At 32.1% G+C, this 17,953-nt stretch overlaps 1 protein-coding gene and 1 non-coding gene across 2 annotated transcripts; both read right to left on the bottom strand.

Annotated features, from left to right (window-relative positions):
• Positions 1–2,935: 2,935 nt before the first annotated feature.
• Positions 2,936–13,628, bottom strand: LOC134326283 (zinc finger protein 239-like). Its single transcript, XM_063008447.1, has 2 exons — positions 13,623–13,628; positions 2,936–4,062 (listed from the first exon to the last, which is right to left on the bottom strand). The coding sequence occupies exons 1-2, from the start codon at positions 13,626–13,628 to the stop codon at positions 3,040–3,042; spliced, it is 1,029 nt and encodes a 342-aa protein (XP_062864517.1). The 3' UTR covers positions 2,936–3,039.
• Positions 13,629–14,155: 527 nt separating this feature from the next.
• trnai-aau (transfer RNA isoleucine (anticodon AAU)) lies at positions 14,156–14,229 on the bottom strand. Its single transcript has one exon. It is a non-coding gene; the product is annotated as a tRNA-Ile (tRNA).
• Positions 14,230–17,953: the final 3,724 nt, after the last annotated feature.

Raw genomic sequence — 17,953 nt, 5'->3', positions numbered from 1 at the left:
ATTTGCCAGATACCGCGCTCATTAACTTGTACTCGTACTCGCAAACGAGGCTCCGATACTAAATATCCGATACCGTGTGCCTAAAACTCGGCTCTCGATCACCAAGTGTGAACTATCCAGCAACTCGATCTGACCGGCTCGCCGAGCGCTTGGCTGGGAATGAGTGACATGTCGAACAGCCAATGAGAACGCAGGATACGGTGTGAGGGGAAACGCAGGAGAGGAGTGTAAACAGGTGGGACAGGGGGATAATATAGTTTATATCAGAATACACCAGCACACACACACATTTTACAGTATTTCTGACCTGATCGTTCTCTACAAAACATAACAACAAATCACCAACATTGCAAAAATATTTATTAACCTCTAACTCACTACAGAACAATCCATGCTATTCGTGTTGCCAAATCCACTCAGATTCATTTATTTTTCCTCCTTAATTTCATCACATCAGCGCACAAACACTGATCACTCGCTACTTGTTGACATGCATTTCTGGACGTGGTATCATTAAACTTCTCGTCACTTTTCACGTGTTTTTGTTTAAAAAAAAACGGTATTTGTGAGACCGTTGGTTTCTGTTCAGTGCGTGTACTCAAAGGAACAAATAAACTTTTCCATTGCACTCATTTACTCTAAAAACTACACTATTCCATAATGCTCCAGATTGCATAATTCTAAAAAGGTATCGGTATCGGCAAGAACAAAAATACATGTACTTGTACTCGGTTGGGAAAAAATAGTATTGATGCATCCCTAATTAAAACTCTTTCCACACTGTGACCACTGGGATGGTTTCTCTCCAGTGTGAATGCGCTGGTGTCTTTTCAGACCACTCTGTGTATTAAAACTCTTTCCACACTGTGAGCACTGATACGGTTTCTCTCCAGTGTGAATGCGCTGGTGTAATTTGAGATTACTCTGTATGTTAAAACTCTTTCCACACTGTGAGCACCAATACAGTTTCACTCCAGTAAGAATGCGCTGGTGTATTTTGAGATTACTTTGTGTAATAAAACTCTTCTCACACTGTGAGCACTGATACGGTTTCTCTCCAGTGTGAATGCGCTGGTGTATTTTAAGATTACCCTGTTGATTAAAACCCTTACACACTGTGAGCACGGATACGGTTTCTCTCCAGTGTGAACGCGCTGGTGTGTTTTGAGATTACTTTGTGTAATAAAACTCTTCCCACACTGTGAGCACTAATACGGTTTCTCTCCAGTGTGAACGCGCTGGTGTATTTTGAGTTTACTCTGTTCATTAAAACTCTTTCCACACTGTGAGCACTGATACGGTTTCTCTCCAGTGTGAATGCGCTGGTGTGTTTTGAGATTACTTTGTGTAATAAAACTCTTTCCACACTGTGAGCACTGATACGGTTTCTCTCCAGTGTGAACGCGCTGGTGTACTTTAAGCTCTCTCTGTAATAAAACTCTTTCCACACTGTGAGCACTGATACGGTTTCTATCCAGTGTGAACGCGCTGGTGTTTATTGAGATTACTTTGTGTAATAAAACTCTTCCCACACTGTGAGCACTGATACGGTTTCTCTCCAGTGTGAACGTGCTGGTGTACTTTAAGCTCACTCTTTGTAATAAAACTCTTTCCACACTGTGAGCACTGATACGGTTTCTCTGCAGTGTGAACACGCTGGTGTCTTTTCAGAGTACTCTGTCTATTAAAACTCTTTCCACACTGTGAGCACTGATACGGTTTCTCTCCAGTGTGAATGTGCTGGTGTATTTTGAGATTACCCTGTTGATTAAAACTCTTCCCACACTGTGAGCACTGATACGGTTTCTCTCCAGTGTGAATGCGCTGGTGTATTTTGAGAATACCCTGTTGATTAAAACTCTTCCCACACTGTGAACACTGATACGGTTTCTCTCCAGTGTGAATGCGCTGGTGTATTTTGAGCTTACTCTGTTCATTAAAACTCTTTCCACACTGATACTCTTTCCACACTCTTTCCGCACTGATACGGTTTCTATCCAGTGTGAACGCGCTGGTGTTTATTGAGATTACTTTGTGTAATAAAACTCTTCCCACACTGTGAGCACTGATACGGTTTCTCTCCAGTGTGAACGTGCTGGTGTACTTTAAGCTCACTCTTTGTAATAAAACTCTTTCCACACTGTGAGCACTGATACGGTTTCTCTGCAGTGTGAACACGCTGGTGTCTTTTCAGAGTACTCTGTCTATTAAAACTCTTTCCACACTGTGAGCACTGATACGGTTTCTCTCCAGTGTGAATGTGCTGGTGTATTTTGAGATTACCCTGTTGATTAAAACTCTTCCCACACTGTGAGCACTGATACGGTTTCTCTCCAGTGTGAATGCGCTGGTGTATTTTGAGAATACCCTGTTGATTAAAACTCTTCCCACACTGTGAACACTGATACGGTTTCTCTCCAGTGTGAATGCGCTGGTGTATTTTGAGCTTACTCTGTTCATTAAAACTCTTTCCACACTGATACTCTTTCCACACTCTTTCCGCACTGATACGGTTTCTATCCAGTGTGAACGCGCTGGTGTTTATTGAGATTACTTTGTGTAATAAAACTCTTCCCACACTGTGAGCACTGATACGGTTTCTCTCCAGTGTGAACGTGCTGGTGTACTTTAAGCTCACTCTTTGTAATAAAACTCTTTCCACACTGTGAGCACTGATACGGTTTCTCTGCAGTGTGAACACGCTGGTGTCTTTTCAGAGTACTCTGTCTATTAAAACTCTTTCCACACTGTGAGCACTGATACGGTTTCTCTCCAGTGTGAATGTGCTGGTGTATTTTGAGATTACCCTGTTGATTAAAACTCTTCCCACACTGTGAGCACTGATACGGTTTCTCTCCAGTGTGAATGCGCTGGTGTATTTTGAGAATACCCTGTTGATTAAAACTCTTCCCACACTGTGAACACTGATACGGTTTCTCTCCAGTGTGAATGCGCTGGTGTATTTTGAGCTTACTCTGTTCATTAAAACTCTTTCCACACTGATACTCTTTCCACACTCTTTCCGCACTGATACGGTTTCTATCCAGTGTGAACGCGCTGGTGTTTATTGAGATTACTTTGTGTAATAAAACTCTTCCCACACTGTGAGCACTGATACGGTTTCTCTCCAGTGTGAACGTGCTGGTGTACTTTAAGCTCACTCTTTGTAATAAAACTCTTTCCACACTGTGAGCACTGATACGGTTTCTCTGCAGTGTGAACACGCTGGTGTCTTTTCAGAGTACTCTGTCTATTAAAACTCTTTCCACACTGTGAGCACTGATACGGTTTCTCTCCAGTGTGAATGTGCTGGTGTATTTTGAGATTACCCTGTTGATTAAAACTCTTCCCACACTGTGAGCACTGATACGGTTTCTCTCCAGTGTGAATGCGCTGGTGTATTTTAAGCTCACTCTTTCTATTAAAACTCTTTCCACACTGTGAACACTGATACGATTTCTCTCCAGTGTGAATGCGCTGGTGTATTTTAAGCTCACTCTTTGTATTAAAACTCTTGCCACACTGTGAACACTGATACGGTTTCTCTCCAGTGTGAATGCGCTGGTGTATTTTAAGATTACCCTGTGTAATAAAACTCTTCCCACACTGTGAGCACTGATATGGTTTCTCTCCAGTGTGAATGCGCTGGTGTATTTTGAGCTTACTCTGTTCATTAAAACTCTTTCCACACTGTGAGCACTGATACGGTTTCTCTCCTGTGTAAATGCGCTGGTGTATTTTGAGCTTACTCTGTTCATTAAAACTCTTTCCACACTGTGAGCACTGATACGGTTTCTCTCCAGTGTGAATGCGCTGGTGTATTTTGAGCTTACTCTGTTCATTAAAACTCTTTCCACACTGTGAGCACTGATACGGTTTCTCTCCTGTGTAAATGCGCTGGTGTATTTTGAGATGACTCAGGCACCTGAAGCTCTTCCCACACTGTGAGCAGACGTTTCCTTCTTCCTGTGTGGGACTGAGAGATGTGTTAATGCTGACAGTACCAGAGGACGTTTGCTGATTACTGGAGCTTCTGGTGGGCGTCAGATCCTCATGTTCAGTCTTAATCTTCACCAGAGTCTCATATTTATCATGGTTGCAGCTCTTGATGTGATTGTGGAGCTGATTTTGGGTTGTAAAGGAACGTGGACACGAGGAGCAGCAGAAATCCTTGTTCAGTTCTGAAGCAGAAAAAATTCAAATACATTTATAACATTATAATTAATCAAATACATTTATAACATTATAAATAATCTAATACATTTATAACATTATAAATAATCATATACATTTATAACATTATAAATAATCAAATACATGTATAACATTATAAATAATCAAATACATTTATAACATTATAAATAATCAAATACATTTATAACATTATAAATAATCATATACATTTATAAAATTATAAATAATAAAAAAAACTTATAACATTATAAATAATCAAATACATTTATAACACTATAAATAATCAAATACATTTATAACATTATAAATAATCAAATACATTTATAACATTATAAATAATAAAAAAAACTTATAACATTATAAATAATCAAATACATTTATAACACTATAAATAATCAAATACATTTATAACATTATAATTAATCAAATACATTTATAACATTATAAATAATCAAATACATTTATAACATTATAATTAATCAAATACATTTATAACATTATAAATAATCAGATACATTTATAACACTATAAATAATCAAATACATTTATAACATTATAATTAATCAAATACATTTATAACATTATAAATAATCTAATACATTTATAACATTATAATTAATCAAATACATTTATAACATTATAAATAATCTAATACATTTATAACATTATAAATAATCAAATACATGTATAACATTATAAATAATCAAATACATTTATAACATTATAAATAATCAAATACATTTATAACATTATAAATAATCATATACATTTATAAAATTATAAATAATAAAAAAAACTTATAACATTATAAATAATCAAATACATTTATAACACTATAAATAATCAAATACATTTATAACATTAAAAATAATCAAATACATTTATACCATTATAAAAAAAACATTTATAACATTATAAATAATAAAAAAAAACATTTATAAAATTATAAATAATGAAAAAAAACATTTATAAAATTATAAATAATAAAATACATTTATTAAATTATAAATAATAAAATACATTTATAACATTACAAATAATCAAATACATTTATAACATTACAAATAATAAAATACATTTAAAACATTATAAATAATAATAAAAACATTTATAACATTATAAATAATAAAAAAAAACATTTATAAAATTATAAATAATAAAAAAAAACATTTATAAAATTATAAATAATAAAATACATTTATTAAATTATAAATAATAAAATACATTTATAACATTACAAATTATCAAATACATTTATAACATTACAAATAATAAAATACATTTATAACATTATAAATAACCAAATACATTTATAACATTATAAATAACCAAATACATTTATAACATTATAAATAATAAAATACATTTATAACATTACAAATAATCAAATACATTTATACCATTACAAAAAAAAAAATACATTTATAACATTATAAATAACCAAATACATTTATAACATTATAAATAACCAAATAAATTTAAAACATTATAAATAATAAATACATTTATAACATTATAAATAATCAAATACATTTATAACATTATACATAATCAAATACATTTATAACATTATAAATAATAAATACATTTATAACATTATAAATAATCAAAAACATTTATAACATTATACATAATCAAATACATTTATAACATTATAAATAATCAAATACATTTATAACATTATAAATAACAAATACATTTATAACATTATAAATAATCAAATACATTTATAACATTATAAATAATCTAATACATTTATAACATTATAAATAATCAAATACATTTATAACATTATAAATAATCATATACATTTATAACATTATAAATAATCAAATACATTTATAACATTATAAATAATCAAATACATTTATAACATTATAAATAATCAAATACATTTATACCATTATAAAAAAAACATTTATAACATCATAAATAATAAAAAAAACATTTATAACATTATAAATAATAAAAAAAAAACATTTATAAAATTATAAATAATAAAATACATTTATTAAATTATAAATAATAAAATACATTTATAACATTACAAATAATCAAATACATTTATAACATTAAAAATAATCAAATACATTTATAACATTATAAATAACCAAATACATTTATAACATTATAAATAATCAAATACATTTATAACATTACAAATAATAAAATACATTTATAACATTACAAAAAATAAAATACATTTATAACATTATAAATAACCAAATACATTTATAACATTATACATAATCAAATACATTTATAACATTATAAATAATAAATACATTTATAACATTATACATAATCAAATACATTTATAACATTATAAATAATCAAATACATTTATAACATTATACATAATCAAATACATTTAACATTATAAATAACCAAATACATTTATAACATTATAAATAATCAAATACATTTATAACATTATACATAATCAAATACATTTATAACATTATAAATAATAAATAAATTTATAACATTATAAATAATCAAATACATTTAAAACATTATAAATAACCAAATAAATTTATAACATTATAAATAATAAAATACATTTATAACATTATACATAATCAAATACATTTATAACATTATAAATAATAAATACATTTATAACATTATACATAATCAAATACATTTATAACATTATAAAAAATCAAATACATTTATAACATTATACATAATCAAATACATTTAACATTATAAATAACCAAATACATTTATAACATTATAAATAATCAAAAACATTCATAACATTATAAATAACAAAATACATTTATAACATTATAAATAACCAAATACATTTATAACATTATAAATAATAAAAAATACATTTATAACATTATAAATAATAAATACATTTATAACATTATAAATAATCAAAAACATTTATAACATTATAAATAACAAATACATTTATAACATTATAAATAATCAAATACATTTATAACATTATAAATAATCAAATACATTTATAACATTATAAATAACAAATACATTTATAACATTATAAATAATCAAATACATTTATAACATTATAAATAATCAAATACATTTATAACATTATAAATAATCATATACATTTATAACATTATAAATAATCAAATACATTTATAACATTATAAATAATCAAATACATTTATAACATTATAAATAATCAAATACATTTATACCATTATAAAAAAAACATTTATAACATCATAAATAATAAAAAAAACATTTATAACATTATAAATAATAAAAAAAGCATTTATAACATTATAAATAATAAAATACACTTATAACATTATAAATAATAAAAAAACAATCATAACATTATAAATAATAAAATACATTTATAACATTATAAATTATAAAAAAAGCATTTATAACATTATAAATAATAAAATACATTTATAACATTATAAATAATAAAACATTTTTTTATAACATTATAAATAATAAAATACATTTATAACATTATAAATAACCAAATACATTTATAACATTATAAATAATAAAATACATTTATAACATTATAAATAACCAAATACATTTATAACATTTTAAATAACCAAATACATTTATAACATTATAAATAATCAAATACATTTATAACATTATAAATAATCAAATACATTTATAACATTATAAATAATCAAAAACATTTATAACATTTTAAATAACCAAATACATTTATAACATTATAAATAATCAAATACATTTATAACATTATAAATAATCAAATACATTTATAACATTATAAATAATCAAAAACATTTATAACATTTTAAATAACCAAATACATTTATAACATTATAAATAATCAAATACATTTATAACATTATAAATAATCAAATACATTTATAACATTATAAATAATCAAATACATTTATAACATTATAAATAACCAAATACATTTATAACATTTTAAATAACCAAATACATTTATAACATTATAAATAACCAAATACATTTATAACATTTTAAATAACCAAATACATTTATAACATTATAAATAATCAAATACATTTATAACATTATAAATAATCAAATACATTTATAACATTATAAATAATCATATACATTTATAACATTATAAATAATAAAAAAAACATGTATAACATTATAAAAATAAAAAATAAAACATTTATAACATTATAAATAATTAAAAAAAACATTTATAACATTATAAATAATAAAATACATTTATAACATTATAAATAATTAAAAAAAACATTTATAACATTATAAATAATAAAATACATTTATAACATTATATATAATAAATACTGTTAGTAATTGTTAAACTGAGATCTGATGCTAAAGTCCTGTAACGTGATTCATCCTGCATTCATCATTTCCTGCTCACACTGATCTGCATGAGCACAATACAAGCTTTCACTGTATGATGCTTCATCCCAGGTTCCTCTGATTCTATTCAATCCAAATCTTATTTTACTCAAGATAAAAAATATCTTACTGAGTTCATCTTTATCTTCAGGTTCTTCCTTCTTCACAGGCTTCATCTGGAAACCTCCACACTGTTGGTCCTCTGGGGTGAGGTGTTCCTCAGAGGTGACGTGTTCCACAGGGATTAAAGATCCTTCACCTGAAATGTCTTTGTTTTGTGAAAGAAGAAAAATAAGTTTGTTATTGTTGGTAGTAACGACCGACTTCTTTATTAAGCACTTAAGTTAGAACTAACAGACACGTACTTCTATACTATCTGTCAAAAACACGACCTATAAACCTTTGTTCAAACAGGGTTTCAGCTGATTTAATAATAATAACAATACAACCGCAATTCAGAAAAAGTTGGGACAGTATGGAAAAAGCTAATAATAATATAAACACAGACTTTGACTTTTATTTGATGTCAGACAGGATGGAGCAGAGATGTTTCATCTTTTATCTGTTCAAATTCATTTCATTTATTAATAAACATCCATTCCTGCGTTTCAGGCCTGCAACACTTTCTAAAAAAAGGAGGAGAGTTAAGATCTGGATGGAAGGTGCAGACTCATCTCTCCAGGACCATCAGCACAAACAATCACGTATATATTGAATATATCAGCTTATATACTCGACTTTATTTCTTCTCATTCATTACCCAATCATTCAGCCACTTGTATTCACCCGGCATTACTCTGTAATTATATACTAGTGTAAACACGGTACAGTCAGCATGATCTGTTTAATCTTCTTTATCTTCTGTCTCCTCATTTCACTCACCTGCTCACTTATGCACTAAATATACTAAAATATTACAAGAAATTCAGACACGACCAAATTAGGAGAAATGATTTTGCTCAAGTCTTACTGAGTTCATCTTTATCTTCAGGTTCTTCTTTCTTCACAGGCTTCATCTGGAAACCTCCACACTGTTGATCCTCTGAGAAGAGCAGTTCCACAGAAGCCACAAGTTCTGCAGGGATTAAAGTGACTTCACCTGAAATTCATCAATATGAGAAGAAGAATCTCAACAACTGGAGGAAACTGAAGGTTGTGGGTTTGGTTCCTAATAGGGATGTCCCGATCCGATCTCACAGATCGGGATCGGGGCCGATCAAGGCATTTTTAACTGATTGGAAATCGGCTTTAGTAATGTCGATCATAACCCGATCTTTTGTCCATGCATGTCCGCTGTGTGGAAATACTTTAAATTGGAAAGTGAAACAAGTCCAACAGCGGTGTAATGTCTGTAATGCGAGCGTTTCACGAGGCGGTGGGAGCAGAGCTGCGTTCATTACTGTAGAATTTTACTGTTTATATGGTGTGTGAGTCGAGGATTACTCCGGTTTACAAAACAATAACTTTTAATCCGAGTATGAAAACTTCAGGACCAGAACATACAGCTTTTACCAGTTTACGTGTTACAAGACTGAACAACATCTCAGTATCAAGCTCTCTGATTGGCTTAGTTATGTAACCGAGCGTCGTAGTGATGCACTCGCTTAATAAAGAAATTAAATACACGGTATATTCACTAATTGTCGGGAGCAAAACACTTTGTTAACTTATTCTGTTCCGAATAGCGGACAGCCAGAGCCGAGCACGCTATCCCATGCACTATGGAAGCCCCAAAGGGTCAAAACACACTCACTTTGCGTAGAAACGTCCATCAATCCATTGTCACAATACAAGCACTTTAGGAACTGGCTTTCCTTCATAACAAAAGAGTGACTTTCCGTTTTATTTTGGTATTCAGGTTTTACTGTAATGCTGTTAAGTAACTTATTTGTTTTTTTATATTCAAGTTAAGCTGCTACACCACTTGTGAGTGGAGATTTTTGTTCATTTTTAGTGTATCACTGCATTAAACAGAATTATGTTCTTTGAATATAAAGTTCAAAGTGAAACTGTAATTATCTCACTTCATTTTTACTACAATGCTGCACTAGGTTTGTTTACTTTTATTTTGTAAAAGAACATTAAGCAATAGTTTGGATGCAGGCAATTTTTTCCCTACAGCACTGCAGAGCTATTCAGTTGTTAAACATGTACATTGGATTAATTGGAATAACTGTAATGTACTTGAAGTGTGCACCGTGTAAACAGTGTTATCTAGTTCTTATCTAGACAATATCTAGAAAATACAAGTATCGGTTTGATAATCGGTATCGGATCGGGATCAAAATTAAAGATCGGGATCAAGAACAAAAAAACGTGATCGGGACATTCCTAGTTCCTAATCATAAATAAATCCTAGTTACATTAAAACTTAAATCGAGACTGGAGTGTAGCAGCTGTACTGTACTACTGTACTGTACTACACTAAACTGTACCATACTGTACTGTATAATACTGTACTGTACCACACTGTCTGGTGAAAAAGTGGCATCATGCTCTATATTTACTTACAGAAAAAATCATCATCATCATCATCATCATCATCATCATCATCATCCTCCTTTTGTATTATTTTATTCTGGAATTCTTCATGTTGTAGATCCACAGGGGTGACGTCTCCCTCTTCTGCTGACTGCATTATTAAAGATCTAATAGACAGACAGACAGACTATTCAACTATAAACAAATTTCAACTGTAAACAAAGTTCAACTGTAAACAAAGTTCAACTATAAACAAAGTTCAACTATAAACAAAGTTTAAAAATATCACGTGTTTATATAGAACTGTGAGATTTAATCATGAAGAAACTCAATCAGTTCCGCTCAATTGATTCATTTTGCTGGATCGGTTCAATGAATCGGTTCATCAGTACTGAATCATATGTGATGCTAACAGTTAGCGGAGCAGCTAAAAGTTTGTGTGTTTAAATAAAACTGAAGTTAAATCTCCTCAAATCCTCACAGTGATGTTTTATTATGAACTCTAGTTTTATTATTAATTAGAATGTGGTTATAATTAAATATAAGGGTTATAATTAAATACATATTTTACTTACAGATGAGGCTCTACAGTACAAACACAGCAGCTTCTTGTTCTTCTTATGATGTTTAATGGCGGTTGGCAGAACAACTTAAGACGCACCAGCGTCACCAACTGGACTGGAGTTGAACAGCAGCTTAGCAGTAAAACATCTCCATTAGCACATCTGTATTAGTGGTGTGCGATACTGAAAAATTTCATATCGATCCGATACCAAGTAAATACAGGGCCAGTATCGCCGATATCGATCCGATACTGATACTTTGTACTTACTTTCATGTAGGGTAGAGCAGTGTATCATGATTTATGAGGTGAATGTATCATCAATTTGCTTTGACTAATAAATGATTTTGTGTTTATTAGTTCATCATGTGCAGTAAAAACCCACTACAGTTTATAGGTGAATAAAAAGTAATTTTATTAATGTAATAAACTTTAATGAAGTCTGGGGTTTTTGTTAAGAAACAATTATATAATAAGAAACATAATTCCCCCTCTCATAGTACACTCTGACTTTTTGTAAAATAAAGTACAGAAAAAGTTCCGGGAGTCTCCAGCATATACATAGCGGCTTCCTCATTCCCGCAAGTCAGATAAAATCTCCTGGAATCTACAACGAGCGGCCAAGAACGACACACACGCACACACACACATGAAGGAGACACAGACTTTTTTTACTACGACTGCGTATTAAATCTGTTATCTGATATACAATCTAGCGCACTGTGTAGGGAACATAAATCAATTGTCTAATATACTGTCTAGTGCACTAAGTAGGGAACATAAATCTATGATCAAAAATACAATCTAGTGCACTCTGTAGGGAACATAATTAATTATGTAATACAGTATCTAGTGAACTGTGTAGGGAAAATAAACCAATTGTCTAATTCACTATCTAGTGCACTACGTAGTGCACTATGTAAGGAACATAAATCCGTTATCTGATATACAATTTAGTGCACTATGTAGGGAACATAAATTCATATCTAAAATACTATCTACGTAGTGCACTATGTAGGGAAGCGACTCCTTCAGCTTCCAATTTCTTGGATTGCTGAGTACTATCAACTTAGTGAATCGACTCTTTCGAGTCTATTCCTGTCCTTCGACTTAAAGAATCGGATTAAAGAATCGACTCAAAGAATCATTTGATTCATTTGAACGCGCAGACTCACTCGCTCTCCCGCTGAGAGCTTCTCAAACTAGAGGTGGGTGATACCGGGAATTTTGGTATCGATCCGATACCAAGTAAATGCAGGGCCAGTATCGCCGATATCGATACCGATACTTTTTAATATTTAAGCTTCATAGATCCAAAGGATCCAAAAGACCTAGGATAGAATTTCGCCAAACATTGTACGTGACAACAAAATACTTTATTATCACAATCAACATTTTTGTTTAGAAACAATGGAACAGTAACAAAACAAAGTTTGCCTTAACATTAGGACAATAAATCTTTTTTGAGGTAGAAAAGGAGAAACCACAATACAAAATAAAAATAAAAATTCTCCCCTCACTAGACATCTTTTCTAGTTCTTTCTTTCTTTGTTTCTTTTTTCAAATAGAATTGTTCTTAGGAAAAACAATAAAAAAGAAGGAATTTTCTTCCTTTCAGTGCAATTCTGTTTTTTCTTAAATAAACAGTGTAAAAAAATATCACTCAACACAACTTAAAACAAAATGTCCTGAGGTAGAGGGCTGACAAACCACAATACAACAAAATTAACACACCACAACAAATACTGTAAACAGTTTCAAACTTGTTCTGTTTTTCAAGTCGAACAATACAATAAAATAATACAAAGAATAAGGAATTTCTTCCCTTCAGTGCACTTCTGGCTTTAAACAAAATAAAAACAATAAGTGAAAAATAAATAAAGAAGGTATAAATAAAGAAAGAATACAGCTACACTGTGGGCCCTCCCCCCGTTGAGAACAAAGGATTAGAGATTTTTATTTAAGAACAGTATCATGTCTCTCTCCGTACTGTGACGTGTCGACTCGAGGAGAGCGCTGAGTGGGCGGGTCAGGCTGAGCCTACCTGCATGTCTGTTTGGCTGGCGCCGCTGAGCCACGTGACGGTGCAACAACAAAAGACGACACAGCGCAGCGCTACTCTTACAGACAGAGAGTAGACTTTGATGAATCCGCGAGCGCAGCAGTCAGCTTGAGTATCGATCTTTTTACACGAGTATTGCTCAATATCAATACCAGCGTTGGTATCGATATTATCGATATTTGGATCGATCCGCCCACCTCTATCTCAAACTGAACTCCGTCTTTCTGCACATGAGGAAGAAATCTATGTAGAGATCTCAAATAACATGAACCTGAAGGTATGAACTTACATTGTAGAAAAGAAAACAAGCCAGTAGCAGCAGTGTGCACATTAAACCATTTACAGAAGGGTCATTAAGTTTGGCTAATTGAAATAATGGCATGTTTCTGACTAGAATGAGAGGGGCAGTAAAAAGATCTCACACTTGTCAGAGACAATGTTTGAAGCCCAGGTTAATAGGACCTGTTAGTTAGAGAAGGATCACTTGTTTGTTAGTTTAAGTCCAAAAGCAGGTGTGGCCCGTACGGGGATCGAACCCGCGACCTTGGCGTTATTAGCACCACGCTCTAACCAACTGAGCTAACCGGCCTGTTCATCTGTACTTTCTTTAGATCTTTGTACATAATTCTACACTAACCCCATTCAAGCAGCTGAAACGCACTTTAATAATACTAAGAGGTTTTGTAGGTTCTTCTATGTGTGAACTATCTAAACTATATTTCTTAAAGTTCTTGACTGAGCTTAATGCCACCAACCAGTGACTGGAGCAGATACGACTCAGGTCCTGCACACAGTAAGTAGTGCTGATACACAGTACCAGCCTGCACACCAGAAGGGCTCCAAACATCAAGTTTTCACCAGGGCCGGAGTTGGGCCCCTTTTTCAGACCGGGAGTTTCATGAACAAACCCGGCCCACTTTTTCCACGGAGGAAAATTTTGAATAAATAAAACAGCAGCTAGCTCTTACAATGACTTTTTATTGGGTATAAGTTCAGGTGTATGTTGGTAAGTTAACAGAAAACACTTCACATAAACAAGTTTAATTCAAATTTAAATCAGATAAAGATTTAAAAGGTAAAAATGTGATAAAGATGAAAAAAGTATTTACATTTGTACAGGAGCAATAAGTTGAAATAAAAATTAAAATTGCATTTGTCTTTTCAACAGAGAGGTGCTCTATTGTTAGGTTTACACTAAACTCTTAAGTAGCTTCACTATTTAGTGGCTACCTAAAGCATCAAAAGCCTCCTAAGCAGTGCACTTTATTAATAACGGTGTCATTGTCTATAGACATGAGACATTGCTTATCTGCTGCTCTGAGGCTAAAAAACATTTCATTAAGGGTTAGCCTGTTTTGCTGAATAACATAACATGCTTGAAGTTTTTTTTTTCTTTTTTTTTTCTTTTCTTTTTAACACTTTGGCCTATAATATGATGGTGTAAAATTGATAGTGATTTAGGCTATTTGTCTTCATTTGTTAAAATAAATTAGGCTATCGTGCTGACATCTTTCTGAATGTCTGAACAATTTAACATATATCATGTATATTCTCTATGTTATATTTTACATTACAGATAACTATCTTAGTTTAAATAACTCTGTTAGACTATCCTCTACCTGTCCCTTCAGTACCCAGACAGCACAATACGTAGGTGAAGCATCGGTAAAACACCGCCGTGTAGGAAATTCATCGCGTTCTATTTTTAGACGTAGGATATTGGGAGGCAAAACGTGGAAGTGTCGCTTTTTGCTTTCCTATGCAACGTGCATCGGCTGAAGATCGGAACATCGCGTTTTCAGCTCCACTGTCGCATCAGGGTCACATGGAGCCGTGGTCAGAGAAGCCCGCTTGGGACTGAAAGATCACCGGTTCTAGTCATCAGACTGTATCAACGATTTTAAAGGAGCAGAGATGTACATGCAGGAAAAGTAAAGCCAAATATTACCCATAAGAAAAAGATATTTTACTGATACTATCGTCAACAATAAATATAAACTCAGGACACACGAAATTCACTGTTGGTTTTGGACAGAAAATGAAATTGCTATATTAGATTTATATGCACTGCCCCCTGGTTCCATGAACTATAGCTACTGTATAGAAATCTGAATCTGTAACTGGTCATATTGTGTACACTGCCAACCCTGGTTACTATAACAACCACTGTATCAGAGAATGTAATGTGGCCTTTCATTAAAAAAATAAATCAATGTCAGGTGTAAAATGATAACCAGACAGTAGCAACATTTACAGTCACAAACAAATCAGGTTGGTTTACTGCAATGGTAGTTTGAAATGCAGTGGCATTAATAAAAATATTGTTTCAACAAGAACACAAAAAGCTCAATAAGAGCATTTTCCACACCTTTAACTGTATACACAGGTGTAAAATATGTAATTTTTAAGATATAAAATATTCTTTGCCAGCCCATTACAGCTTCACATAGTGCCCAGCTCACTCTCTTCCTGCCAGCAGCAACAGAATTTCTGTTATCCATCAATGAACATTTAAAGGAAATGGTATCCTACACCTAACACCAAAGATTGCTGTGGCCATTTATGATCTGATAAGCAAAACATAATTTATCATGTAATGTTGAGCATTTAGCAGTTTGCAATAAAATAAATCCTTCAGCTAATAATTAAGGTTGCTGTGGCTGTTTATGATCCAATCAGCAACACTTGCTTCATTTGTACATTAGGCTTATTAATGCTGGCAAATTTTCTCTTCTGATTTACAAAAAATGAATTTGTAGAAATGCTTCAGCTGATGCCAAGTAGCCTTTATTACATGGAAACTTGCAGAAAATATAAAAATATTATAAGGTCAACATCATACAACAGATAAAAATTGAGTTTAATGTGCATATAACAATATAGAACATGATGTAACCTTAAAAATAGTGAGCCTGCATGAGATTACAGCCACCTGTAATATAGTTTCAGTTCAGAGTTGACTGAATAAAATATTTATCGATTTAAACACATTTACGAATGATGGTAGAACCAATCATGTTAAAATACAACATAAATTGAACTTGAGTTGCATATGTTCAATTCCCAGGATCCATGGCTGAAGTGCCATGGGCACCGGGGATGGCTGCCCGACACACTGGGTGTGTGTTGACTGGTGCACTGGTGTGTGCGTGTTCACTGCCACAGATGGGTTAAATGCGGAAGACATTATTTTATAGTCAATGCGAAATCTGACCGGGAGCCAGTGCAGTGTGCATAAGACAGGGGTGATGTGTTCATATTTTCTGGTTCTAGTAAGGATTCTGGCTGCTGCATTCTGGACTAACTGCAGTTTGTTTATACACCTACTGGAACAACCAGACAAAAGGGATTACAATAATCCAAGCTAGAGGTAACAAAAGCATGGACAAGTATTTCTGCGTCATGTAGTGACATCATAGCTTAGCAAGGTTTCTAAGATGACAGAAGGCTATCCTGGTGGTGATAGCTACATGAGCTTCAAAAGAAAAACTGGAATTAATAATCACACCAAGGTCTATAACAGCTGTACATGGTGTAACTGAAATACCATCCAGAGTTACTATGTAATCAGAAAGTTTACTTCTAGCTGCCTGTGGTCCTAATATTTTTTATTATATCATTTAGTAAAAGAAAATTGTTCAACATCCAGAGTCTAAACTGGTGTCTCTCATCTGGATGTGCTGACACATAGAACTGTGTATCATCAGCATAACAGTGAAAGCTGATACCATGTTTAAGAATAATATTAACCAGAGGTAGCATATCTATACATACAGTGTATCACAAAAGTGAGTACACCCTTCACATTTCTGCAGATATTTAAGTATATCTTTTCATGGGACAACACTGACAAAATGACACTTTGACACAATGAAAAGTAGTCTGTGTGCAGCTTATATAACAGTGTAAATTTATTCTTCCCTCAAAATAACTCAATATACAGCCATTAATGTCTAAACCACCGGCAACAAAAGTGAGTACACCCCTTAGTGAAAGTTCCTGAAGTGTCAATATTTTGTGTGGCCACCATTATTTCCCAGAACTGCCTTAACTCTCCTGGGCATGGAGTTTACCAGAGCTTCACAGGTTGCCACTGGAATGCTTTTCCACTCCTCCATGACGACATCACGGAGCTGGCGGATATTCGAGACTTTGCGCTCCTCCACCTTCCGCTTGAGGATGCCCCAAAGATGTTCTATTGGGTTTAGGTCTGGAGACATGCTTGGCCAGTCCATCACCTTTACCCTCAGCCTCTTCAATAAAGCAGTGGTCGTCTTAGAGGTGTGTTTGGGGTCATTATCATGCTGGAACAC

The sequence above is a fragment of the Trichomycterus rosablanca genome, chromosome 14, assembly GCF_030014385.1.
Source record: "Trichomycterus rosablanca isolate fTriRos1 chromosome 14, fTriRos1.hap1, whole genome shotgun sequence".
Classification (NCBI taxonomy): domain Eukaryota; kingdom Metazoa; phylum Chordata; class Actinopteri; order Siluriformes; family Trichomycteridae; genus Trichomycterus; species Trichomycterus rosablanca.
Note: the sequence above shows the minus strand (reverse complement) of the source record. Positions and strands in the feature narration are given on the sequence as shown.